The 27,754-nt window shown below is 27.6% G+C and overlaps 1 protein-coding gene and 1 long non-coding RNA gene across 2 annotated transcripts in view; one reads left to right on the forward strand and one right to left on the reverse strand.

Moving 5' to 3' along the window:
* LOC100215402 (calcium/calmodulin-dependent protein kinase kinase 2) overlaps positions 1-8,315 on the reverse strand; it is a 40,871-nt gene extending 32,556 nt beyond the window's left edge. The window contains exons 1-3 of the mRNA XM_065807536.1: positions 8,125-8,315; positions 7,991-8,033; positions 1,218-1,290 (exon numbers count right to left, since the gene is read on the reverse strand). Of these exons, the coding sequence (XP_065663608.1) occupies positions 1,218-1,290; positions 7,991-8,000 (83 nt within the window). The 5' untranslated portion in view covers positions 8,001-8,033; positions 8,125-8,315. The remainder of the gene's footprint in view (positions 1-1,217; positions 1,291-7,990; positions 8,034-8,124) is intronic.
* A 6,899-nt stretch (positions 8,316-15,214) lies between these two features.
* On the forward strand, positions 15,215-26,815 carry LOC136085851 (uncharacterized). The gene is made up of 3 exons (XR_010641221.1): positions 15,215-15,354; positions 23,756-24,055; positions 24,161-26,815. It is a non-coding gene; the product is annotated as an uncharacterized LOC136085851 (long non-coding RNA).
* The last annotated feature ends 939 nt before the right edge of the window (positions 26,816-27,754 follow it).

Consider the following 27,754-nt stretch of genomic DNA (forward strand, 5'->3'; position numbering starts at 1 on the left):
TATATATGAAGAATGCTATATATGAATGCTATAAATGAAGAATGCTATATATGAAGACAAGTTAAGTAGTCATAATTAATTGTTTTATATAATATGTCAGTTATTACTTCGCTGTTGTTTTTTAGAATAATTGATAACTAAAAAATCAATTTCGTTGTTGGATTTTTCATATTTTCAACTTGTTAGTTTAAATAAACTATTAATTTTGGCATCATAAGTCTGATGCCAAAATTAATAGTTTATTTAAACTAACAATTATTTAAAAGTACCATTTGAAGAAGAGGAGGGCCAAATAACAACTTTTTTTAAAGTACCATTTAAAGAAGAGGAGGGACAGTTATATTTAGAAGTGCAATGTAGTAAAGCATATGTAAATTATCTTTTTTTATATGAACTTATATTTTTGTTATTCATATGTATTTTGTATACGAGTTTTTTTGTTTTGAATATTGAGAGAAAAAACAAAATCCTCCTAAATATTTATTAGGTTTGATGTTTTAGTTTTGTATGAACTATACAAATATAAATTGATAAAATTTATACTTTTGTCAGCTTTTAATCTTAAAAGCCTTTTTTTTCTTCTTTTAAAATCAGAACTTAACTGACAAATCCATATATAGAGAAAGGTTGGAGTCTTTTCATTAAATTATATTTGATTATACATGTTACAATTGATTCAAAAAACACTTTACACAATGACTATTTTTTTGAACAAGCTACTTGCATAATAAATGCATACTTGAATAATTAATGCATACTTAAATAACTGCTGCTAAGTTAAATAATCATGAAAAGTTCTAAAATTATTAAATAAAGTAATCATAAACAAAGCTTTAAGATCTTAAACTTTATTAATCATTTTTTAATTTTTATGAAACTAAAAACTTCAATTTCATGAAACTAAGAATCTCTAAATATATCAATGTCATGTACGCTCTTCTTCTATATATTTATTACCTGTTATATTATCAGATATATCATTGAAACATATTAACGCAGTTTATGTTTTTTTTTTCCATTAAACTAACATCTATTATTATTCAAAACTTCTTTAAATGACAATTTTGTTTAGAATAGTAATTGAATGAAAATAATGGAATTCTTTGCAATAAAATACTATAATGGATATGTAAGGTAAATATCTATTACAGACCTGGTGCTTATACCTAGGCAAAATATGCAACATGAGATTAGCTTTTTTAAAAAGCAAAAATTACCTTCTTTTAATCATAGCATTGGATGTTTTATGAGATTCAACAGAAACCTGAGAATTTTTCCCACAAGCTAAAACTACAATTAAAATTAAGAAATCATTAATTGATTGAACAAATTTATTTAAATAAAGTATTTAATATCAATTATAGTAACTAAAAAAATCAATTATTTAATAACATCTAAAATTATTAATTAAACAATTTTTAAAAACTTATAAAAATGTTTTAAACTAAACTAAAGAACTTACTTAGTTAAAAACATAGTTTTAAACTAAACTAAATAATGGAGAAGTTATTAAGTTTAGTTTAAAACTATGTTTTAAACTAAATTAGATAACTTCTCCAGTATCAAATGAGGAAAGGAAAAAATTTGTTTTTGTGCCTACACTTTGAAATTATTTCTCTAAGTATTTAAGCAGGTTTTCTTTTTTGTATAACAAATTTGATACTTCTCATTCAAACAGAGATTGCAAACTTTGATGCTGGGTTGTAGGGTTTGAATTGTTTAATTATTTCCCATTTAATGAAAGGTATAAAGTTTTTTTTCTTTTGATTTCCATACTTCCTATATTTATGAATGGTGAGTACTCAACAATCTTCCTATATTTACGAAAGGTGATGTACTTGACAAGTCATCTACCCTTCATCTTCTTTGATTAATTCTTACTTCCAATCTTTCTTGGAAACCATATATCAAATCTATTGCAAAATTAGCATCCGCTAAGGTTGCATCTCTTTATTATGCTTGACACTTTCTTACTCTGGATTCTATTCTTTATTTCTATAAATCTCAAATCCATCCTTTGTATGGAATACTGTTACTCTATATGGGGCAATCTTCCAATGATGCCCTTTCTCTATTAGACAAGGTGCAAAAACGCATTGTAAACATAGATGAACCTGCTCTTGCAGCCAACCTCCAACCATTATCACATCGTTGTAATGTTGCTTCTCTTTCTCTTTTCTACATATACTATAATGGCCACTGTTCTAAAGAGCTAGCGTCTCTTGTGTCATCTACTAAAATTCATTCTTGTTTTACTTGTCATTTAATTAAGTCTCATCCTTTTTCTGTGACTGTTCCTAAATGCTCCAAAAACACTTAATTGTCAAGTTTTTTTCCTTGAACATCAGCTCTTTGGAATTTGCTTCCTTCATCTTGCTTTCCTGATTCATATAACTTGCAATCTTTTAAGTCGTCTGTCAATCGTTATCTATAAACTTCATCTTTTCTCTTCCAGTAACTTCCAACTCTAATAGTAGTTACTTGCAGCCTTGTTGGAAGCAAAGATGCTAAAAAAAAAAAACTTTCTTTGATGGTTTCCACATCATACCTATACCTAATTGTATTAAAATATTTCAAATGGTTTGCATACCAAAAATTTAGGTGTTTCACTGACAAAACATACTTTTCTTTTAAATTCTATGTTGTCTGATTTAGTGATGGCCTAATAAGCAATGTTATTTGACAGGAAAAGGTTAATCATTAGACATTTGGATTTGTCAATGCAGTTGTATGGGTTTTTTTTTTGAAAATGTGCCTCCTGTTTTTTAAATTGTGTTTTTATTGTAAAAGTTAATAATGGATTTCATGTTCAGCATGCAAAAATGACTGTTTTTTATTAAAAAAAAATTTAAAATATTAGGTCACTCAACTTTGACTGTTTTTTACAGACAATTAATGGAAAATTTTGAAGTTATTACAGGTAATTTAACTTTGCGAAATTATAGAAAAAAAATTTACTATTTTCACAATGCAAAAACCAAAACATTAAAATAAAAATAATAAAAGTTCTAAAAGTTTTGAATAGTGGCTGTAAGGGATGCCGAGTCCCAAAAAGGACTCCAGATTTAAAAGTCACAAAAAGATTACTTCTTTCTAGTTTTTAGTAACCAGAAGCTCAAAAAATATAAAAAAGTTTATGGACTTATCATAGGAAAAAAAAATATATACTTTTAGATATGAGGAACAATCATTTTTTGAACCCGGAGTCCTTAGGTATAATGGCAGCAAGGACTCCGGGCCTAAAAACAATATGTTCCAAGTCTTTAAATCTCATGAGTTTTTTCTTATGGCAGATCATAAGTCAACAAACATGTTTAGAGCTTTAGAGCTGTAGTGTCCATACAGACCTGAAAAAAGAGGAGATATAAAGCCCGAGTCCTTTTGAGACTCTGCATCCATGGTGGCTGTATTATCAAAAAATTATATTTTTTGATTTATAAATTGTAATATTTTATTATTTATAATTAAAATATTTTTATAATGTAAATAATATTATTATTTATTATAGGATATAAATAAGGATATAAATAAATATTATGATGAGTAAGGTGTGCACTTTGGCTATGTCTTCTAAATCTGGCTTACAAATTTAAGCTAAAAACAGTGTAACACTATTTAAAGCTAGCTCTTTACTATTGAAAGAACGCTGACTTTAAAACTTAAATTTTTGTCCACAAAAAATATATTCCTAACTTACTTACAGGATATACTTTAAATCCTGAAATTTTGTGATTACACTTATTTAAGCTGTGAATACTAAGATTATTTAATGCCTGTTCTTGAAAAATATTAACACATAGGTTATATATGTTAGTCCCTCTTGTCCTCTCAGAAACGCAACATTTATTTTGAGGTTTCAAGTCACATAGCTTTGAAAATATTTTATTTTTTAACTTAAAAATTTGTAACTGGCTATTTTTAGGAGTGACAAATCCATTGAAATGATCAGAAGTGTAAAAAATTATTCTATATTCATTGATCTTTTAAAAAATTTGAAGATTTTGATTTGCAAGTATATGGATTTCCATATATAGATAATGGGGAACCGTCTCTACTTTTTTGTAGCGGAATATTGCAATTAATTTTCTCTACCTTTCAAACTAGCTGGAGCTATGAAATTTTTTGCATTTCTGTAGTGCCAATAAATGCGTATGTTAAAATTATTTTCAGGGCACCAAGACATTAAGAAAGGAAGGGGGGACTGGGGCAAGTGTACTTCTTTTTTGTAGTGGAATCTTGTGATAGATTTTTCAATACTTTCAAGACAAACTGGAGCTCTGAAACTTTCAACATTTGTGTAGTCCTGATGAACGGTGTTATATTTTGTTTCCAGGGCAGACAACCAGAGGCTCCGTGGCCTGGGGTACTGGGGTCATTCCCTACTTATTTTTTTAAAAAAATAATTTTTTATTTTTTGAATTTTCAATAATGTGAAGATAACTTTGAAAATATTGTCTTCAAAAGATTTTTTAGTTTGTGCTTGTTCCGTTTTATTTAATTATTTACAAAGTAAAATACAAAAATATAAAGTGTCAAAATTGTGTTAAGATTTGCTTAGACACATCAACTGTCAAATTATACATATGTCCAGTTGTTACTACAGGTGCATCAATGATACAAATTATGTTGGTAATGGAAACCCAACACTCATCTGCTCCAGATGGCCAGAAAAGTTTGCTAAAAGGACCATGCAAGTGCATACATGTTACCATAGCATATTGTTCAATATTGTCAATTTCATTTATCATACCAATCCACTGAAACATACTATATTTACACAGAATAAATTCGCCAAACTTCAATGTATTGATGTCAATTAGTTGATTAGGTTGAATACTTTGAATACCAGAAAAAGAAAACATGCCTGTTATATAAAATTCTTCACTTGTTTGTTTAAAGCTAACAGTATATATAGAATCTGGGTTAAATTGATGATAGCTCCTAGTTCCATAAACTGTTCTACTTAGCTGAAAATGTTTTATCAGTGCACGAGTGGTACGCAATTCTATCAGTCTTTATTTTATTAATCTTGAAAAAAATAATCCCTGCAATTCAATATCTGGTCATTTAATTGTTTTTGTAGACTTAATCGTTTTACAGTGCCACCAATACCATCACATAGTAACTTATCATGATTTGAGACTTGAAAAATGTCTTCTCTGCATCAATGTCAAAATCATCTTTATGGAAGATTTTTTGTGGTTTTTACACTGTGCAACCATTTAAAAAAAAAAGAATTAGGATGATTTTCTTTTAAATAATTATTTGTGTCTGAACTTCATACACAAAACCAATGACAAGCTCATTATCTAGTGACATGAAGCAAAATGACGTTTCTTTAAGTTGGTCATTTTCATTTAATAAATAGAGAGCAACAGGGTGTAACTTGCATTGACTTTGGCATCAATGCTAACTTTGGATTTTATCTTGAATCACAAATGTGTAGTTTTCTGCAAAATCACTTAGGACAATACATGCCTTTTACCAACTTTTTTTTTTGTTGCCTAAGGTATCTTGCTTGACATTTTGCAAAATAGGAATGAACTGTTAATTTGTTTATTGTCTCCGATAACATCAGTTTGTATTTTTCAATTGTTGTTCTTTGAAAGATCAATGTTGTATTGTCTGTTTTCTTTTCAATCCAAAAAGTTTTAAATTGAACAGTGTAAAATTCTGTTAAAATCATTATTTTAGATGGATGAATGTTTTTAATTCATACGCCTGAAAATCAAAAATCCTACAGACTATGTACTTTCTTAAAACATTTTAAGAAAGATCATTGAATAAAAAATGTTCAGCCTGAAAACCATTTTAAGACACTTACATCAGGACTACACAAATGCTGGAATTTTCAGAGCTCCATTTTGTCTGGAAAGTAGTGAAAAATCTATCACAAAATTCCACTACAAAAACGTGACGCACTTGCCAAGTCCCCCCCCCCCCACCTTCCCTTAATATCTTAAAAACAATTTTAACATGCAGATTTTTTCATGATATTATCAAAGCCACATGAGTTTCTTGAGCATCAAAATCAGGTATATAAAAAATCGCTAGGTACAAATTTTAATGTAAAAAGATTAAACATTTTTAAAGTTATGTGATTTGAAACCTCTTAATAAACATTGCAATTCTGAAGAGACAGGAGGGGCCTGCAAACATCTGTTAAAAGTAAAATGGTCATATTTCAGGATCTTCTTGGAGTCAGAGGCTAAAACTTTCAAGGAATTCTTTTTTTACTAAGTACTCTTAACTGTGTAAAAATCAGCAAAATCTGAGATATAGGGTGACATTTTTAAAAACTTCTGGGTCATTTGACATGGAATTACCCACATTATTTTAGTAAAATTTAAAAAAATAATAGCATAATATAAAAACAGATAATAAAAATCTATTTATTAAAATATAAAGTATATAAAATATAAAAAAAATCATGGGCTTAAATATAATATACACATTTAATTATTATATTATAAGAAGCTCATTGTTTTTATATATATAATATACATGTGCAACTAATTTTGATTACTTTTAAAATATGTTTGAACTGATAACGTCTCACATCCAATTCCATCCTGGGAAAATGTCCTTTTAATAACTTTATAAAGTTAATTTGAAATACTGGTTTAAGGTAAGATTTATTAAGAGAAAAGTAAATAGATTCACATAGAGAGTTGGAAGAAATAAAAACAATTTATATTATATAAAGCTATTAGATAGAGCCAAAAGTTTACCTTCAAGTAGACTTATGCCTATTAATGCATTTTACAAGTAGAAATAATCCTAAGCTCCAGGGCTGAAAATTTTAGCCATGTATATAAATATTCATGTAGTGACTGTTGCATTTTTAGTAGATAAAAAATTTCTTACTTTTTTATTGCAATCTACAACTCTTTTGCACAGACTGTTATGAGTAAACTCATGAACTCTTTAGTTGACCTGGAAGTATATCATAAGAACAGCATCATCCCATCAAGGGGTGTTAATTTACTGTTTAAATAACTTACTTTTAATTTATTTGAGACTATAAAGTAGTCTCAAACAAATGTCTATTGAAGATGAACATTGCAAGAATGGAATCAAACAAAATAAAAGAATTGAAAAACAGATAATTAGTCAAAACTTAATCGAAGAAATTCAAATATTCAAAAAAACTGTTTACTGCAGTAAACAAGTGTTTTTAATTTAATTTAAAAGACAAGTGTTTTTAATTTAATTTAAAAACAAATCTGCTGAAAAATTAAATGTTTTAAAAAGCTGAAATGAAAATTAAAAAATGAAATGAAAGAAAACATTGCAAAAAATTCGATATAAAAAATTTTTAAGTATTATTGGTATTAAAGATGAGCAACTCCCAGGACATGAAAAAATAGTCTGGCAAGATATGAAAGGTATAATTTAATATTTACAGATCAAACCTTCTGAAACAATAGAGAAAATTACTGGATATGTCAACAAACAACAAATTTGCTTAATGCAAGCTAAAAAAAGGAAAACAACCAGAATGAATGAACAGACACAAGTTAATATTTCATTACAACTATATCTAGCATCAAAACACAAATATTATTTACAAGAATAAAACTGGAAAGTTCTATCCCTACTGTCATATGCTTCTATCTCTACTGTCATAGCTTCTTTGCACTATTTCGGTTGTTCCAGTTCATTCCGCTTATTTCGGTTGACGCATTAGCCAAGATTTTTGAATTCACTTCTTATGAAAACAATAAAACTAGCTCATTGATTGTCTTAAATTACAAAAAATTCTTCAGACAAGAAATTTAAAATTATTTTAAAGAATGGACAAAATTGGCAACTTTAAATGGGTTATACTTTACTTGAAATAATTATTATTATATAGTTACTAAATAAGCATGCTTTTTTTGGTCCTTAAAAAAAGGTAATTATGATTTGAACAACTAATACATAAATTTTCGGATTTTTAATGAATATGAATATTGTTTTATCATTTTGAAATATAAAAAAAACATACCTGAACCCATGCTTTCATGTGGTTATTCTCTTGTTTCTTTTAACTAAAATTAGAACAATAATAAAATAAAATCTTAAAAAAAATCAAATTGCAATAAACTACTTAATAAAAATGTATATATAAAAATTCATCACCATTAAGATTTTTATCCATGCATACATGCAAATGGCATCCACCTCCAAGTTATCATTGACACTTTTCTTAAAGGTTTTTAATAATTTATAGATCAGAAATGACTTTTCATGCAGATTAGTAAGCAAAACTTTAATGTTTGTGGTTATTAATTATTGTTGGTCAAGTAATACTTATCTGAATAAAATAGCTTTTCAATAAATGTATTACATTATAACTGTTTAAGACTTAAAGTAATAAAAACTAAAATATAAGAATTAAAGTTTAATAATAAAGTTTTAAACTAAAAAAAACACACACACAATATAAACCAAAATTAGTCATCTGTGAGGGTTGATATACATTCATTAACTTGAGATACTGATAGAAAATGTGTATTAATTATATTAATTTGAAATATTTTTAATAAAAATGTACTAAAATCATTTCACACATACACACACACCCACATACACACACACACACCCACATACACACACACACACACACACACACACACACACACACACACACACACACACACACACACACACACACACATACACACACACAAACACACACACACAATTACCCTTTTAATCTTTTTCCAGGCATAAGCATATTTAATATATTTAATATATTTCTTAGACTCTGGTAGATTATGTTAAAATAATTATGGTAAAATATTCAAATATTTTATAACTGAATTTTATACTATAATAGAAAAAATTTAATTATAAAATATTTGAACTTTTTAACATAATTTTTTTAGAGTTTCTAAATATTTTTGTGTTATGAGAGTCTAAGAAAGTGAAATATATTTCATGTATCATGTAGCCTGTATCATGCCTGATTATAAACCTAACCTTAATCTTTCCATTTCAATTTCTTAGATTCTTATAATTCATAAGAATCTAAGAAATTGAAATAGGATGATTAAGGTTATGCTTATGTGAGTCTAATATTTAAATAACTATATAATTGCTGAGTAAAGCTTAATTCAAAAAGTTGCGATATTGTATTTTACTATGCTTCTTTCCTTTTAATTTTTTTTTGTTATATATATTTGCAGTTGCAATAAGACTATTTACTACACACAGTTATTTATTCTACAGTAATAAATAACTGCTGAATAAATTTAGGAAACACAGATTTATGGTAATTATTTCATACATCGGAAACAGATTTAAAAGCTATATCCTTGCTTGTTTATATCTAAAATTATTTTTTAATTTTTAAGCCAATCAATATAACGCAATTTTACACATCTAAATATATTTGTTTATACAGAGTAAAAATCAACTGAGACTCAGTTGTGACTACACTGCAATTGCATTCGTTGTAAAAATGATATCTATAATTTCTTAAACATTATTGAGTATTATACAAAAAAGAGTTTTATTCATAAAAAGAAGTTTTTTTTATTATAATATATTTTAAGACTTAAAAAAATGTAAACATTTAAAGTTTGTATTCGTTTTGCTGATCTTTACAAATTCAAATACTATGCGGACTTTTTGTGACCAGAGTGCGGAATCACAAACCGTTTGTACACTAGCGTAGCCAAGCAAAAAAAAAAAATAAGACTGAAAAAAAAATCAAAAATGTTAAAAACATGTTATTTTAGGGGATTTTTTCCAGTGTTTATTCACATTTCTGATTTTTTTATTCGTAAATATACGTATTTTCAAGAAACTCAAATTAACTTCATTGATAATGGCAATACAACAAAATTGCAAGCGTTTCATTCTTATATAATAATAATAAAGTTTAGCTGTTACAATTGTTGTACCAATTGCGGAACACAATAACAGAAGAGATTGTGTTGTGACAGCTATACTGTTACTTAATTCAAGCGTATAATTTATTTTAATTTATTTTTATTAAAAGTTTTATCTTAAGATAAATTCGTTGCAATAGTTTGTTGCATCTAGTCTATTCTTGAATTAATCGGTTGAGTCAGCTTCAATAACCAATTGAGATAAACCATTCCAAGCCTCCACTATACGATTTGTATAAAAATTAAAACGTATTTTGCTTTTACAATAGATTTTGTTGAGTTTGAAACTGTGACCGCGCACATCGTAATTGTTTTTGTTATTTACAATAACCGAGTTATTATGATTAATCCACTTAACTATATCATGCCTATTTAGAATTATGTACTGTTGTATTATATCTCCACGTAAACGTCGTTCTTCCAAACTTATTAGTTGTAATATTTCTAGTCTCTTTTCATACGATACTAACTTTGTTGCGCGTCGTTGAATTTTTTCTAATTTTCCATGTCCTGCTTGAGGTAAGGAGGCCATACTTGTATCGCAAATTCCAAATGTGGACAAACAAATGATGTATAAAGTCTTTTGACTATATCTACGTCGAAATACTTAAAAGTTCATCTCATAATTCCAAGTGCTGAGTCTGCTTTACCTACTACCATTACCTACTACCTATTACCATTACCTACTACCATTACCTACTACTGCTTACCTACTACCATTTCTACTTATAAAGCCCATTTTAAATTGGAACATATCATAATACCAAAGTCACGTTCTATATTTGACTCTTCTAAACCATGGTGATAATCTGTATCTTTATCATGCATTGTATATATATCTTTGGGGTTGCCATTTTACATTTATTATAGTTGAATTTTGTAAGCCACACGGAAGACCATGTCACAATTTTATTGATATCATTTTGAAGTTTTTTTGTATCTTCTGGGTTCTTAATGATGTTAATTATTTTGCTATTGTCAGCATATAGTTTAATAGCATTTACAATGTTGTCAGGTAAATCATTAATGAATAAAAGAAATAACAAGAGTCCCAAGACTGATCCTTGTGGTACACCACTATCTACACCCATCCAACTATATACATGTTCACCCATTAACACTCGTTGTAGTCGATTAGTTAGAAAGTCTTGTATCCATTTTAATAATTTTCCTTCTATACCATGGGCTTTTGCAAAGTCAGTGTATAAAATATCAATTGAATACCCTTTTTTCGTATGCATCTGTAATTATATCCATGGTTTCAAAAAGATTTGTACAACTTTTATTTGTTCTAAAGCTATGCTGATTTTTGTTTAAAATCTTGTTCGATTGAAGATGTTTCATTAGTTTATCACAAATAATTGATTCTAGATTACATTACATTAGATCTATTTTACATTGAATTAAGGTCAACGATATCGGTCTATAACTTGTTGTATCAGTTTTATCACCTTTTTTGTATAGCGGTGTTATATAGGCTAATTTCCATATAATTGGTACTTTATTTTTATACATAGATTTTTTGAATGTTATTTCTAGTGGCAAACCTAAGCTTCTATAACATTTATTCAATATATACGGATTGACACTATCAACCCCAATAGCTTTATGCACATTTAGTTGTTTCAATTTTTTCTCAATAACTTTTCTCGTAATTTCTTCTTCCATATTCCACTCCATAATTTGATTTGATTTCCTTCCTAGATTTAGTATATTTGTACAATCTTCTTTTACGAATACTGAATGAAATTATTTGTTTAATGGTATTCAATTAACAAAGGGTTACGATATAGCATTACCTATATCGTAACCCTTTGTTAATTGAATACCATTTGTATCAGCTATTGTATTTATTTTTGATTTTATTTTGTTATTTGCATTCACATAACCATAAAATAACTTTGAATTTTGTTTGGATACTTTAGCAAGTTTTCATTCTTAAGCAATACGTTTTTCTTTTACTTTACTTTTTATTAATTTATTAACTTGTTTGTAATTGTCGTTTAATTCTTGGCATTTGAAATTATTTAATACAAGCTTTTAATTCTTACATACATACAAGCCTTTCATTCTTACATACAAGCGTTTAATTCTTGGCATTTGAAACTATTTGATATAATCTTATAGTACAATTAATAAATATCATTGATGTCAGATGTTAAAAAAATTCGATGTTTTAAATTTTTTAAACATCGAATTGACATTTTGTTATTTGTAAAAAAAAAAAAAACACGTTTAACTGTTAATCTTAGTAAAGTACATCGACATAATTATATAAATGTAAAAAGTTGTATCAAAGCTAAAATTTACTTATAATTTTATTTTATCTATTTATTTTCTGATTTATTTGCATTTAAAGATAAGAAATACAAAAAGGTGTGACAGGTTATATCAAAATTACTCTTATGTAACACCGATAAAAAAAAACGAGTTAAAATAGTGTGCAATGGTGATGAACATTGTACTTTTTTAAATTTAATTTGCACTTAGACAAAGTGGACGAGTATACAATATAATCAGGTAGAGAGTTCCATATCTTGATAACTCTTTCACAGTAGAAAAATCTTCGTGTATCATTTTACATTTAATACGTGAATAAAGTTTTTGTGCATGACATCTTGTAAGATAGTAAGAAGGAGCAAATGTAAAAAACTCAGAAAAAGGTAGATGGACAAGATAGTGTATAATTTTATAGGTCATTACAAGATCAAATTTTATTCTGCGGCATTCAAAGGATTCTAGATTGAAGGTATTGAGTCTTGAAGAATAATCTTTATAAGGATTTTAAAAGTAAGCAGGATCGAAAATGTGCCTTGCTTGCAATGAAATAACAGTGATTAGGAAATTTCACATATCCGAAGATACGACTATACCGATATCTTGAATTGAATTAATAGATTCATTAGGTGTACCAATGTTCATTGAGTATGAATTTAATGGTAAAGAACTGTTTCCATAGCGTAGATGAAAACGTTTTTTGGTCGCTGTATTAAGTTGCCAAACCTTTGACCATTCTGAAAATTTTTTTAAGGTATTGATGAGTTGTATGTTGTTTCCATCATTGCTTGCTTGATATAACTTGCTGTCATCAGCAAACAACTAATGCTGCAATCACCATCAATACATATATGTATTGATGGTGATTGCAGCATTACTTTATAAAGTTACATCATTTATAATAACTAAAAATAAGATGGGTCCCATAAAAGTTCCTTGAAGTATTCCACTCTTTACAAGAATTTTTTTGAATACGAGTAACCAACGCAAACATATTGAGAACGATTTGCTCAAAGGCTTTTTCTCAAAGTCTATATATACAACATCAACTATCTTTTTGTTATTAGCAGCAGTGGTGCACTCATTTAAGGTTGTCAACATCTGTGTACAATGGACCTACGCTTTAAAAAGCCAAATTGATGAGCAGTAATAAGGTTATTGATTAGTAAATAGTTTGTAATGTATTCTGCAATTATTGACTCCATAACCTTACAAACAATGCACGTCATTGAAATAGGTTTATAGTTTATGGTTAATGGTGGGTTTCCTTTCATATAGATGGGGCACACTATAGCGGTTTTCTAGATTAGAGGTATGGCATTTTTCGACAATGACAATTCAAAAAGTATGGAAAAAGGAATAGCAATGGCGTTTGCGATTGATCTTAGAAGTATTGCTGGATATCCATCAGGTGACTTGGAGGAGTTTGATGGAAGGTTTTATAGGGATGAAACTACAGAGCTGTATGGAAACATTACATTGTTTAAAGAGTTTGAGTGTGTTGGCAGATCTAAGACAGGTGCAATACCATTATCTGTAGCAAAAACAGAACTGAAAATATTGTTTAAAAGATGTGATTTTTCACAACCATCTGTGCTAAGAATAATACATTGCATTAGAATTTTTTTTGAGATCGACTGAAGAACGCTACATTAAGTTAAAAAAATTATTGGTTTTCAGAAAGAAAATTACAGATTATAAAAAAATATAAAATTAAAAAAAAACGATTTTCTATTGCATGGTTTCTAATTTCATTTCTAGTTTCGAAATAATAAGACAAGAATGTAAACGCAAAAATAATTTATTTTTAGATATCAGCAAAGTTTGATATCACCACTTTGTGACATTGGAGCTACTAAAGTTGCTATTTATAAGACTGTTTTAATTTTCTCTGTTAAATGGAGCAGATTAATTAAAATATTGCACATTTAAACAATATTGCAATATAACTTATGTGTTTTAATTTAATGGGGTTCAAATCCGAAATTTTTTTTGCTTCAAATTCTTATAGAATTCTATAGGACTTTTTGACTGGGCTAGTGGTTACATACATTCTTATCTTTTTTCTAACGCTTATGACTTACTAGTTAGAATAAAGGTGAAATAAATAGTCTTAAAAGTTGTTGAAACAATAACTCCACTTTAACTTGCGAAAAATGTTACAGCGTTTCTACTATCGCACTATCGATAACTATCGATACTATCGAATCGATACTAAAATAAAAAGGAATTTTTAACTATGAGTTATACACTATAATTACACAGATTTTTAACCATATCTAGCAAATCTCATGTTACTCGTCATTTTCGTGTTACTCGTCATTCAATTAAGTCTCATCCTTTTTCTGTGACTGTTCCTAAGTGCTCCAAAAACTCTTATTCGTTTAGTTTTTTTTCCTCGAACATCAGTTCTTTAGAATTTGCTTCATCTTGCTTTCCTGATTCATATAATTTGCAATCCTTTAAGTCGTCCGTCAATCTTTATCTTGCTCTTCAATCTTCATCTTTTTTCTTCCAGTAACTTCCAACTTTAATTAGTGGTTGCTTGCAGCCTTGTTGGAAGCGAAGATGTTTAAGAAAAAAAATAAATAAAAAAAAAAAATTAAGAAGCTTAATTATCATTAAAAAATATTTGGAGAATTCTTACAAAGTTCTTACTTTTTGTTGACTCTAAGTCTAAGTCCAACACTATGCATTTAACAGTAATTTGATTAAAAAATGTTTACATTTTAAGATAAATGTGTGCAGTACATCAGAAACAAAGAAAAGTTAAATATTAAAATTGATTCCAAAATGAAAAGTAACTAAAGTGAAAGCAGTGTTATAACTAACTTTTATTTACAACAATTGTCTCTAATGGTAGCAGAAAAAAGTTCCTCGGAAAAAAATCCCCACGGAAATGACCCTCCGAAAAAAAATCTTTCCGGAAAAAATCCCCCAGGATTTTTTGTTTACAGCGCATAAAATAAACGATATATCAATATAATAGTTGTTTATAATATAAATATTTTTTACATACATTATGTTATTAGTAAAACGTTAATTCCTTTTTTTTCATAAACCGACTGACAAATATGTAGAACATGCAAGGAGCGTACATACATTGACTAGTAGAACAAAACGTGTACAAACATCTACTGACAAATAAGTAAAATATGCAAGGAATGCAGCTACATTGACTGAGGGTTTGGATTGGGTAAGCAATCTAGTTTACGTTTTACATTTTGTGTAAAATAGTTGTAACGATTTTTAAATTTTTTTGATAAATGACGTCACTATGTAACTTTCGCTACATGAAAATTAATTTATTTGCACAAAATTGTCAATTCTGGAGTTTAGGATTAATTAGTATAACAGGATCAATGTCTGTAAATGAGATACTTCAGCGCATCTATTTATATACAAATTTTAAATAAAGACAATTTGGCATAAGGCTACTTGAAGACGAATCTTTGGTTCTATCTAGTAGTAAGATTAAAGCTGTATCTTCTATCATTAATGTGCTAGTCCCAGTGAAAGCAATAGTCAATACCCTTTGCTGTCGAGATGGTAATTGTTCACAACCAAAATGGAGCACTTTTCAAAATTGCTTCTGTTTCATCTAACTCAAAGTATGAATCTATTTCTTTACAAATTTCATCATAAACAACTACTTGAGATTTACTTTATAAGGCTATAAAAAAGACATTTTTCCAGAATGAAACTTTATGTGAGACGCTGTCTGTTTAAACGTATTTTAAAAGTAATCAAAATTAGTTGCATATGTATACTATATTTATAATAAACAATAAACTCCTTTTAATTTAATAATTAAGTATGTTTAATATTATTAAATCAATGAATTTTTATATAATTTACATAATTACTTTTAAATATTATTAAATCAATGAGTTTTTATATAATTTACTTAAATACCTTTAGTTAAGTAAACTATATAATATTACTTAACTAGATGCAAAGTAAAAAAACGTATTAAACTTATTAAATCAATGTTCTCTAAACCAAAACCAATAGTCTTTGAACTATAAAATGTTTCTAAAAAAGAACGATTAATTATTTATATAATAAAATAATTATAAAGTAAACGCGGGAGAAGTGGGACAGCCTGAAATTTCTAATTAGAAGTGGTGCATAAATATTGCTATTTAATGTTAACAATTAAATTTCTTCCCCTCTATTTAGCAGAAATTGCTTTGTTTCTCTGCGTGCGCTAGAAGCCCTATTTTGAAATTTACCTTAAAAAAGTATAATAAAATATTTTTGCCCCGCCTCTTCCCGTCGCCATTTGATAATTTCGATCGGTGAAAGCTTTTGAACATTCTTATGTCGGTTAGGTGGTTTTATGATTTTATCAGTTTCTATTTAATAATTTGCGTTAAAATGCTGTTTTATATTTATTTTTCCCACTTTTCCTCACACTTGTCCCACTTGACCCACTTTACCCCTCGGTTTCTCTAAAAGCAAAAATTTATATACTTAGTTATAATTGCCTAAAAACCTAAGGCGATTGAATCAATGTCTAAAAAGAGGTTTTATTCGTAAAAATTTGTTTGGTACATCAAATAAAAAAAATATTGCTATTACCCTAAAAAAAAATTTACGTGTCCCATTTCTCCCCCCTACCAATTAAAAAAGCTACGCAAAAAAAAGCCGCTTTGCATATTTTACTGTTTATGAAGCAACGTTTTTACACTAATACCATATATGGTGCTAATTTAAAGTTAAAAAATTACTTAGAAAGGAGTGTTCATTAACTAAGTTGTTGTCAATGTTTTGAAACCACGCTTTTAAAAGGCTCGTTTTTTTTTTTTTTTTTTGCCTAAACCTCTAATTCAGTATTAGATTTTTTGTCGCAAAATATGAAGTAGTATGTGTGTATGTTTGTATGTCAACTAAATGGAAGAATAATGAACTTAAAAGAGCAACCCAAAACTCGTCTATATATTAATAAACAACTAGAAATTTAAAATTATTCAGTTTAGTAAAACTTTAAGTAAAATTGTTGCAACTCTTTCTGATACAGTTAATATTTTAAATTCTCCATATAAATCTATGTTTACTCTTGAACGCTCTGATAATATGATTCTTTTGTTACCAATCTAAACAAATTTCTCGGAAATATATATTATCGTTAAATAAGAGTGATATTAAACCTAAATGTATATAAAATGACTTGGGTTTCTCTATCTCAGACGTTATTGAGGAACACACCGATCTAAACCCTTATAAATCTTTCGGATTTGACGGCTTGAGTCCCTTAATACTTGAGATGTGTCAAAAGCTTTGCTATTCCACTTACAATAATCTTCCATGAATCTTTTAATTCTGGACAGAGCACTCTCTGGACCTATTTCACTAACCTCTGTTGCGTAAAAAAGCATTGAAAAACTAGTCAAGAACAAAATCTTAAATCATATCAACAATAATAACAGGCTCTCTACAAATCAACATGGCTTTTTTCATCATAAATTATGCGTAACTAATTGAATAAAATATTTTGACATTAATTCGCCCTCCATAGCATCCCATCAGTTTATTAATAAAATCTCAATTTTACTAAAGCTTTTGATTCTGTACCTCACAAAAGACTTGTTAAAAATAAGAGCTTTTGGAAAAAACGACAAACTCCAACAATTAACTTATATCTTTTAGTTTTGGCTGAAATTTTCTTGCAAGAAACACAACAAAATATTTAACTCATTAATCTATCTTATCACTAAACTAATATTTTTAACTTTCCTTGTTACAACAAACTTACCTTCTTCTTACAAAAAACATCTTCTTACAAAACGAATCAATAGTTTATTTTAAACTAAAAAAACCTAAATATTTAGATTAAAACAGAAAATATTTAGATTAAAAACATATTAAAAATAGTTACTAATTAGAAACTCGTCACTAACTGTTATAGAGTTTTCCACAATATAAATACAAAACCAACGTGTTAGATTTAAAAATACCAGCACTGTTAAAGTTGATGTTCTCAGAGTTGGTACTAAGTTCTTCTTGTATCTTTTATTTTTTCTCTATTCCATACTAGAAGAAAAAAAAGGAAACAAATAAAACAAGTTATATATAAATACAAAATTATTCAAATTAACTTTATTTTAAATGCTATTTTTTTTTTAAACTATTTTTTATGTTTATTTTTGCACTATTAGATAATTAAATAAAAAACATAAAAACATTTTGATTAAAATGCTTTTATGTTTTTGATAATAGTAAAATGCTTTGATAATAGTCATAAGAATAAAAAAAAAAGGTTAAAGTGGACTGAACTACATAAAATGGACCATCGATGACTGTAAACATGGACCGACGAGTCAAAGTTTTAAATCTTTGATTTCAAGAGAAGATTGTTTGCTTAAAAAAAAAGTTGTTGAATGTATGATAAAATAGTGTGTATTATTGACTGTAAAACACGGTGGATATAGTGTTAAGGTCTAGGCCGCAAGTGGCAGTGTAAAAATAAAGGAAATAATGACAAAAGTAGTTTATTTGGACACTTAAAAAGTCATGCTATACCTTGGGTTAATGGAAAGCCATTTATTTTTTTAAAAAGAAAGTGACTTAAAGCTTAAATCCAAAACATATTCTTCAAAACATTGTATAAGTTGTTTGACTGAGTTCGAAAATAATCAAACATTGAATAGAATGATTTAGCCTCTCCAATCACAAGATCTCTCTCCTAAATATTTTTGTTTCAAACTAACAATTAACGTTCAATACAGTAATTAAAATCTTTGTTTCGAATACTTTATAACTTCTTATTGTAAAATTGTAAACTTCTATAAAAAAAATTTAGAATGGGCAAACACTTTTGCTCACATTTTCTTATAAGAAAATGCTAGAACTTTTTCTCGCCATTGACTCAGATTTAATGGCTCAGTACCATATCAAACACTTGCGAATGAGCATCACTATTATGTTGTTTATAAATAAATATATATGATAGCAATCATCGTTATAACAGTATTTTTATAATCATATTTTCATGAATTAAAGACTTTTTATTTCATTCTTTATGTCATTTTTTATTTCATACTTTATGTTGTAACAATCTGACTAATTTTATATTCATAATGCTCTTTTAGATTTCGTCTTCAAATTAAAAGTGATTCCACAGGATTTCATATGGGCTCACAGTGTTTTATCTCAACACATTCACAGAGCCGAATAGAATTAATAGAAAAATTTTCTATTTTATCTGAAGCAGTTTGTTTTTTAATTAATATTAAAATTACTAAGAAAGAAATTTTACAAGAAAATTTATTTGCAATGAGAAGTACCACTATTGGAGAGCCTTTGTACTCACCAGATATTATTGTTTGAACCTTTGAGTAAATGGCTGTATATTTCAAGCATTATACAAGTGTTTAAGAAATGATCTTCAACTACCTAGTGTGCTGTCTTTAAAAAATTGACCTCAAGAGCAAATAAACTTGATACATCATAACGTTTGAATACATTATAACGATTGAATAACTGTTATATTTAATGGTGGAAAAGTTTTTGGTCATGTCCAGGATAACTTAGAGAAGCTTTCCGGAACACTTATTGCTGTAGTGGTTAAAGGCTTATTTGCAGGACCTAAATTTATTGGCAGTATTGTACCGGTGTCTCATTTCTCTGATTTCCAATAATAATTTCCAATAATATGTAATCGAATCTATTCAATAATGTAGTGGTAGAAACTTATTTCTGGAACTCTAAATAATAATCAAGTAAATATTTTTTAAGGCATTTTTTTACTGTTTTTTTATATAATTCCTAATATACCCTGGATAACTAAAACAAATATATTTTTGTTAAACGATTATGTCCACTTATGGAAGAACAAGTCTAAAGAGATTAAATTTCAGTGAAGCTGAAGAATGCTGATGAAGATTGGTGATGAAGGTTGCTGATGAAGGTTACTGATCGGAAAGATCTTGAGGAAATGAGATCGCTAGAAGAAAAACAAAAAAAAAATTGTAAAAATAGAATAAAAACTTTAACTTTGACAAAAATTATGACTTGGAAAGTCAGTTAATAAACTTCAACATGGTGTTCCTCAAGGCACTGTTCTCGGTCCGCTCTTCTTCATTTTCTTTAGAAACGATTTTGTCCAAATTACTGAAACATCTGATATATTTTCTAATGATACTAAACTTTTTTCTAAATATTTATTTTAGACTAATGAGTTTGGCAAAAAAATATTGCCCTCACCATTTTCATTAATTGCTGCCGTTAGAGATTTTTGAATGGGCAAAACTTGGTTTTCGTGTTGTGGTTGGGTAAAAAATAAACCAATTTTTGGCAAAAGTTCAATGTTTTTCTCATCCTCTTGCTTTTTCTTTCGTTTGCTAAATACACTTGCATAATTTTGACTCAAAGTTTTTAGCACAAGTTATCACATTACACAACTTTCGACATGCTCTGTATCATTGACTGTATCATGGACGTACAGAGAGCAATAGACACCACCCCAGTCTCTTTAATTTTGCCCAAAAGTGAGCAGTATTAATGCACAAAAAAGAGCACGAGCCTAGTACTACATTGAGCAATGCTGTAATGGTTTCCGCTTCAAAGACATTAACTGTAAAATTGGACGAATATTTCGTAAATTAAATTTTAAATTTTAATATATTTTTTTAACTTTAAAACTTTTTTTATATCAGTCATTGTCAGAACAAATATAGAAAAAAAATTTAATTCAATAATGTTAAAGAGTGACACACATGGGTCAAACCACTTGGACGTTGGGGGCCTCAGACAGCTGCCTGGTTTGCTTATTAGTAGGCACGAACCTAGGTGAATTATCTTACCATTCTGGTTTCAATCTTTTACCTTTGAAGACAATCATAGGTGGCATGTGCATAATATTTCCACAGAAAATCTTACCATTCTGGTTTCAATCTTTTACCTTTGAAGACAATCATAGGTGGCATGCGCATAATATTTCCACAGAAAATAATATTAACATTTTCAGCATGTTCTAAGGCTAGTATATGGACTCTCTTGACACCTTTTTTTGCCAAAAAACACAAGTTTTTTACATCATTATTGCTGAGTTAGCAATTATGATAAACAGATGATCTCAACAGTTTTTGTGTCATAGAAAAATCAACGCTTGCCAAACGTTTAATACGCGCCACTAATTCGTTTTCCTGTTTTGCGACGTAAGAAGTGATTTGCGACCTTGTTGAACATTCAACATCAGTATTTTTTCTTGGTACCTTCTAAAGGTTTTCTTGGCAATATATATATACATATATATATATATATATATATATATATATATATATATATATATATATATATATATATATATATATATATATATATATACATATACATATATATATATATATATATATATATATATATATATATATATATATATATATATATATATATATATATATATATATATATATATATATTAGGGTGGTTCAGATTAAGGTGAAAATTTTTTTTAAACTAGAGCGGAAGCTTTCAAGGCGCGAAGACCCTTGTTTCATATGTAAGACTTTTTTTTTATAATTTAAAAAAGTTCAAGGGTGGTACAGGTCCCCAAAGGACTTTTTTAAACCCTTTTTTTGACATTTTTTGACGCGTGTGTGCTACTCTTTAACATTATTAAATTAAATTTTTTTTTCTATATTTATTCTTAAAATGACTATATATGAAAAAAGACTAGACACTTTTTATATAAATTTTTATATATAAAAAGAGTGTCTCATTTTTTAATGACTTTTTTTACTATAATTAATAAAAAAAGTCATAAAAAAAGACTCAAGATTGAATTTTTTTGTTTTTTGTTTTAATTTAATGAAGATTTTCAATTTTCTGTACACAAACTGTTTCCGTGACAGCGGTGTGGTTTCATTGTACTAATGTATTAACTATAATTTTCGACACCTGCTGTGTTAATAAGATTTAACAAAGCTTAAACATGGGTAAAATGGCTCTTGCATGATACGCAATGAAGTTTGTTTTTAGAATTAAAAAATATATATATTTAAATTTATGTTATTATAATTTATTTAAATGAAATAAAATGTAAAATAAAAAATTATGCCAAAAATTCTTGGTAAAAAAAGAAATAGAAGCAAAGAAATATTTTTAGTTAAAAAAAACTAGGAAGACACTACCATCTCTTCAGTTTTTAACTGTTGAACAAATAATCCAGTATTATCTTTACCTACGAGAGTCCAAGCCATTCCTTTATCTTAAAAACTTAGTTTGATGTTCCAACAAAGATTCTACATTTACATATATATATATATATATATATATATATATATATATATATATATATATATATATATATATATATATATATATATATATATATATATATATATATATATATATATATATATATATATATATATCATATTTCCATTAAAATTGATTTTGGTAAAAAAAATGATTAGACCTACATGACTATACTGACTTTACATTAGTTTTGGTGAAAAAACGTCCCTTGTGCACAAGTATTGTTTTTATAATCAACAAAAATTGATTTTGAGATGTGCTGTTGTAGTTTTATTTCCTTCATATATTTAAGATTGTGATTTTACTATTAACTGTGCAGAAATGAAATTTTCATGCATTTTATATTCAAGTTTTGTGCATTTAGTGGAATAGTTACTTTAATTTTATCTTTTGAACAAAGCAGACACAGCTTGTTTTAATGAAAATGATGACTTTTACCCATGATGGCATACTGACGAGTTGGGGGTGTTGAAATATTGACGAGTTGGGAAAACCTTTTTTTTTTATAAGAAAAACTTATTTTTAAGTAAAGTTAAAAGAAAGCGATCCAAAATTTTTTTTTGGTCCGAAAAATACGTAAAACGCAATATATTATGCGCATGCGCAAAATTTTACAATGCTGGTGTGTAGCATGAAATGGTAAATTAGGATGGTTTCGAGTAATTTCTGGCTTTTCTGAGGGAAGACTCTAAGGTTAAATGAAATCATTAAGTTACCCTCGATCCTAACTAGCCCCATCCTCCCCTATGCCATCATAGGAGCAGTGGTTGCCTATGATGGCATACTTGTGCTTTTTTTTACAATAAGAATAACTTATAAAAAAAAGAAAACTAATGAAAACTCCCAGGGTAATTATTGTTCTAGATGTAACAAGGATTGTATCCATATCAAAACTTTTATTATTGGTCTTCAGGATACTGAGTAATGAAGCTTCAAAGTTAAGTATGCCATCATAGGCACCTTTCCCGTATATATATATATATATATATATATATATATATATATATATATATATATATATATATATATATATATATATATATATATATATATATATATATTTATATATATAAATATATATATATATATATATATACATATAAATATATATATATATATATATATATATATATATATATATACATATATATATATATATATATATATATATATATATATATATATATATATATATATATATATATATATATATATATATATATATATATATATGTATATATATATATATGTATATATATATGTGTGTATATATATATATATATATATATATATTAGGTTTTAACAGTTTTAAGACATTACCAATATCTTATTAGTTCTAGGTCAAATCGATTTAAAAGCTTAAAAACAAACTTTGCATGTGCAACTGGCAAAAGTTTTGATATGGTATGCAAAGAAAACCCTACAAGTAAGCGAGAAAATGAAAATTTTTGTCTCCGAAAAATAGTAAACCTCTGGAAACTCTGCGCATTTGGCAACTTATTAATTTCTGAATCAAAATTTCGTGAAAAATTTGTAAAACTTCACAAACGGTGGCAGCTTATGGTAAAACAGGAAAAACTAACTTGGAAGATAGATAGCAGAGAAAAAAAAATTATAGAGTTTCAAATAAAGACGTATAACATTATTTTGTAATATATGTAGATCTGTATAATAATATTTTTTACTAAGATTTAATCTGTTGAGTATATTAATAGATAACTATAAGTAATTTATTTTAGGGTATAATCGAAGGTCTTTTTAATATTGGAAAAGCAAACATAGAAAAACTAATCCGTCAGAGTATCGATATGCCTAGAAACAAAGAATGTATAATGGAAGATCTTTCATTCATTGAAGATCAGAGGAATGAAAGAGTTCAGTTCATTAGTCACTTTAGAGATAAGGAATTAGAAGCAAGAGTTGAAAGAAGAATGGAGAGATATGTAAGGTATAAGAAATGCAGGAAGAAAATGTTGACAGATGACTATTTTGAATCCATAATGGAAATTGAAGAAGATATTGTTATATGCCTTGAAGTCAATAAGTGTCTTTCAGCTGACTATGGTCTAGAAGTGGAACCAAATTATAATAAAGGAAGGATATGTTTAGAATCAGTTATTTATTTGCTTTATTAAACTGTTTAAGCCCTTATCAAGCCTTTGTAAAAAAAATAACTTTATAGTTTATATTTTATCTAGATTCTAAAGATATGAGTTCGAAGCAGAAAGAAGACAATTCCAATGAAATCCAAATATCTAAAATGAATAAAGAAAAACAAGCACATGCAACTACCATTATTAATCATAATACTATTACCATAGATGGTCTTATAGCAGCGACAACACCTTTAAGTGTAAGAAAAGGGATAACTTACAGTGATCAAACTATGTTTATTGCTTGTGTAATTAACTACTTAGGCGTAGAAATGAAAGATTTAAAATTAAATAAGGAGTCTGTGAGGCAGAAACGCTATGAAACTGTAGCACGCAAAGGTATTGAAATACGAGATGAATTAAGAGGTAAAAAACTTTCTCCATTTTGATGGTAAAGTAGTTAGCCATATTGAAGTCAAACTGAAGCATTAACCGTCATCGAATTGTTGTTTCTGTTACAACCCCAGAATATAGGCATAAAGATGATCTTCTTCTTGAAGTTGTACAAAGTAAAACTGGAAAAGCACTTGATAAGGTTTTACAAAATCTATTGGAGCATTTTGAAGTACCCGACCAGGTTTTTGCAGTTTGTACTGACACTACTGCAACAAATTTAGGCAGATTGGAAGGAACAATTATGGTTTTTACAAGAATTTTAGAGAAACCACTGCTTTGGTTAATATTTCGAAATTCTATTTACGAACTGCACATTAATCATGTGCACAAAGCAATAACTGGGATAAAAAGCAAAGGTCCAAATAATACACTTTATTCCAACTTTAGGAAGCGATGGGAGGAACTTTTGCCACTATTTTTTTGCTCCTGTTGCTAAATATAAATTTAAAAGGTTTTCTGAGAATTCACTCACTTTTGGTTCAGGCATATACAATTTATATTTCGAAGAAAAGAGTTTTATAGAGTTTTCTCTGAATAACACAACTTTTCTAAGGGATGATTACAAGCATCTTGTAGAATATTTTGCTTTTTATTTTAATATCAACTCTGATAAGTTAAAAGAATTTAAAATTTATCAGCCTGGTGCCTGTCATGCAGCTCGTTTTATGGTAGATTACATATATTAATGGGTACTTGAAATTTCATCCCTAGTGATTAATTATCTACATAAACAACAAAAAGAAAACGTTTCTAAGATGTGTTTCATAATCGCAATTTTCCATGCACCCATGATTTTAAAGTCTAGTCTTGCTGAGCATTATGTTTTAAATAACTTTAGAGCTTTTAATAATGCACAAATTATACAGAAAGAATGGAACTTAAAGGCAGGTAACGCACTGTTGAAGAGTATGCAAGGTACTTGCATTACTCATTCTTGGTACTTGTCTCCTAAAGCAGTTATTATGGTTTTAGCTGATTCCCGTCTTGATCTTCTAACTAAACCAGCCATTTTAGAAACTTTACTTTCATATAAAGTAACTGAAATAGAACTTATATATTTAGAATAGCCAACAGTTGTTGTTCTTAATGATAACACAATTAAAAGACTTGATTACAGAGGACAGCTGGTTTATTTTTATCAAACTGGATTTAGTTAGTAAGATTAAGGTTTGGTTATATACCATTCATTCTAAAGGCAACTCAGAAGATCTTGAATCTTACAACAACTTTGTTTTTTTTATTAAAAAGTCAAGTGTTACAAATGATTGTGCGTAAAGAAATATCGGAATAATTCAGCAATTTGTTGGCTCATCTTAAAATGAAGAACAACGACAAAATATCCTATTAGACAACATCGCAAATTAATATCTACAAATATTTCTCAGAAAGAGTTAAGCTATCTTTAATAAACATATATTAAAATATTAGAAAAGTGTTTATATATAGTTGTTTTAATTTTACACGTCATTTTTTTTTAAATTATACCACAAAAACTGTTAAAAATGAGTTATTCGCATAAAACTCAAATTCAACATAAAGCACTTCCTCTAATACTTATGAGCTGATTTTTTTTTTGGTGAACTTCTAAGGTGAGATAGAACAGCGTTTCAATTAGTGGTATTTCAAATTCAAAAAAAAGTTAAAAAGTTGAAAAAATTGTCACCCTAATATATACCCAGCAAGCAAACGACGTCATGTCGACGTCTTAGGTTGGTTGAAATGTTATTGTCAGAACTTTCAACGTCTATTCCACGTTGATTTGTAATTGATAAACTAACGTTGAAGAAAAAGAAAAATAAATTATCTCCTTTGTAAAAAATTTTAACAAATACATTTTAGTAAATATTTTTTTGACGTTGAATCTCAACGTCAAAAAAGCAACGTTGAAACATAACACTTTAAAATATTTACTAAAATGTATTTGTTAAAATTTTTTACAAAGGAGATAATTTATTTTTCTTTTTCGAAACTACTTCCGCTTTCATTTGACTCAACGTCACCGTCTACTACGAATTCATTTTGATTTTTCTCTTTATCACTTTCGTGAACTTCATCGTCTATTTCGTGGTTGTCAGATTTCCGTTTACCTCCATTCAAACAACAAGGTGCATACTTTAGGCAAGAGGCTATAAATGATCTAGTTTCTTTGTCTGTTGCCTTAGCCTCACAGCGCTTCATCGATTCTAAAAAATAAATGCAAAAACATTCAAATTTGGTCAAGTGAATAAAATTGTATAGAAAGGAGGAAAGAATATCTTCAATTTACATTATTTCATAAGAATACATGAAGTTTACAATTTTAATGTAAACTAATATATTTTTATATCTATTTTTTGTGAATTCAACTAAATTTATTTATTTTCAACAGGCAGCCATTAAAAAGAAATATAAATATATAAAAATATATAGATCAACATCTTTTCCAATTAAAATTAAAATTTTCGCTATCAATTATTGCTTTGTAAACATTTAACCCTTCCATAGGAAATTTCATGAAAAATAACTCACAAACTTTTTGAAAACTCTTTTGTCAGCTCCAAGTTCTCTATTAAACTCATATAAAGCGTCTATACTATCAAATTGTATTAATCATCATCATCGTCTATATCATCAAATTGTATTAATAGATCTCCTTCATCATCTTGCATTCTGGTTTCATTGTGTCTAACTTTTTAGATATTTCGCTTATTTGCAAAGTTATTTGGGCCAACCTCCATAATACTATATGTTGAAATCCTGAGTTTGAAAACAGAAATTACTTTATAAATATAACTATCATATATA

The sequence above is a fragment of the Hydra vulgaris genome, chromosome 10 (genome assembly GCF_038396675.1).
Source record: "Hydra vulgaris chromosome 10, alternate assembly HydraT2T_AEP".
NCBI classification, from domain to species: Eukaryota; Metazoa; Cnidaria; class Hydrozoa; order Anthoathecata; family Hydridae; genus Hydra; species Hydra vulgaris.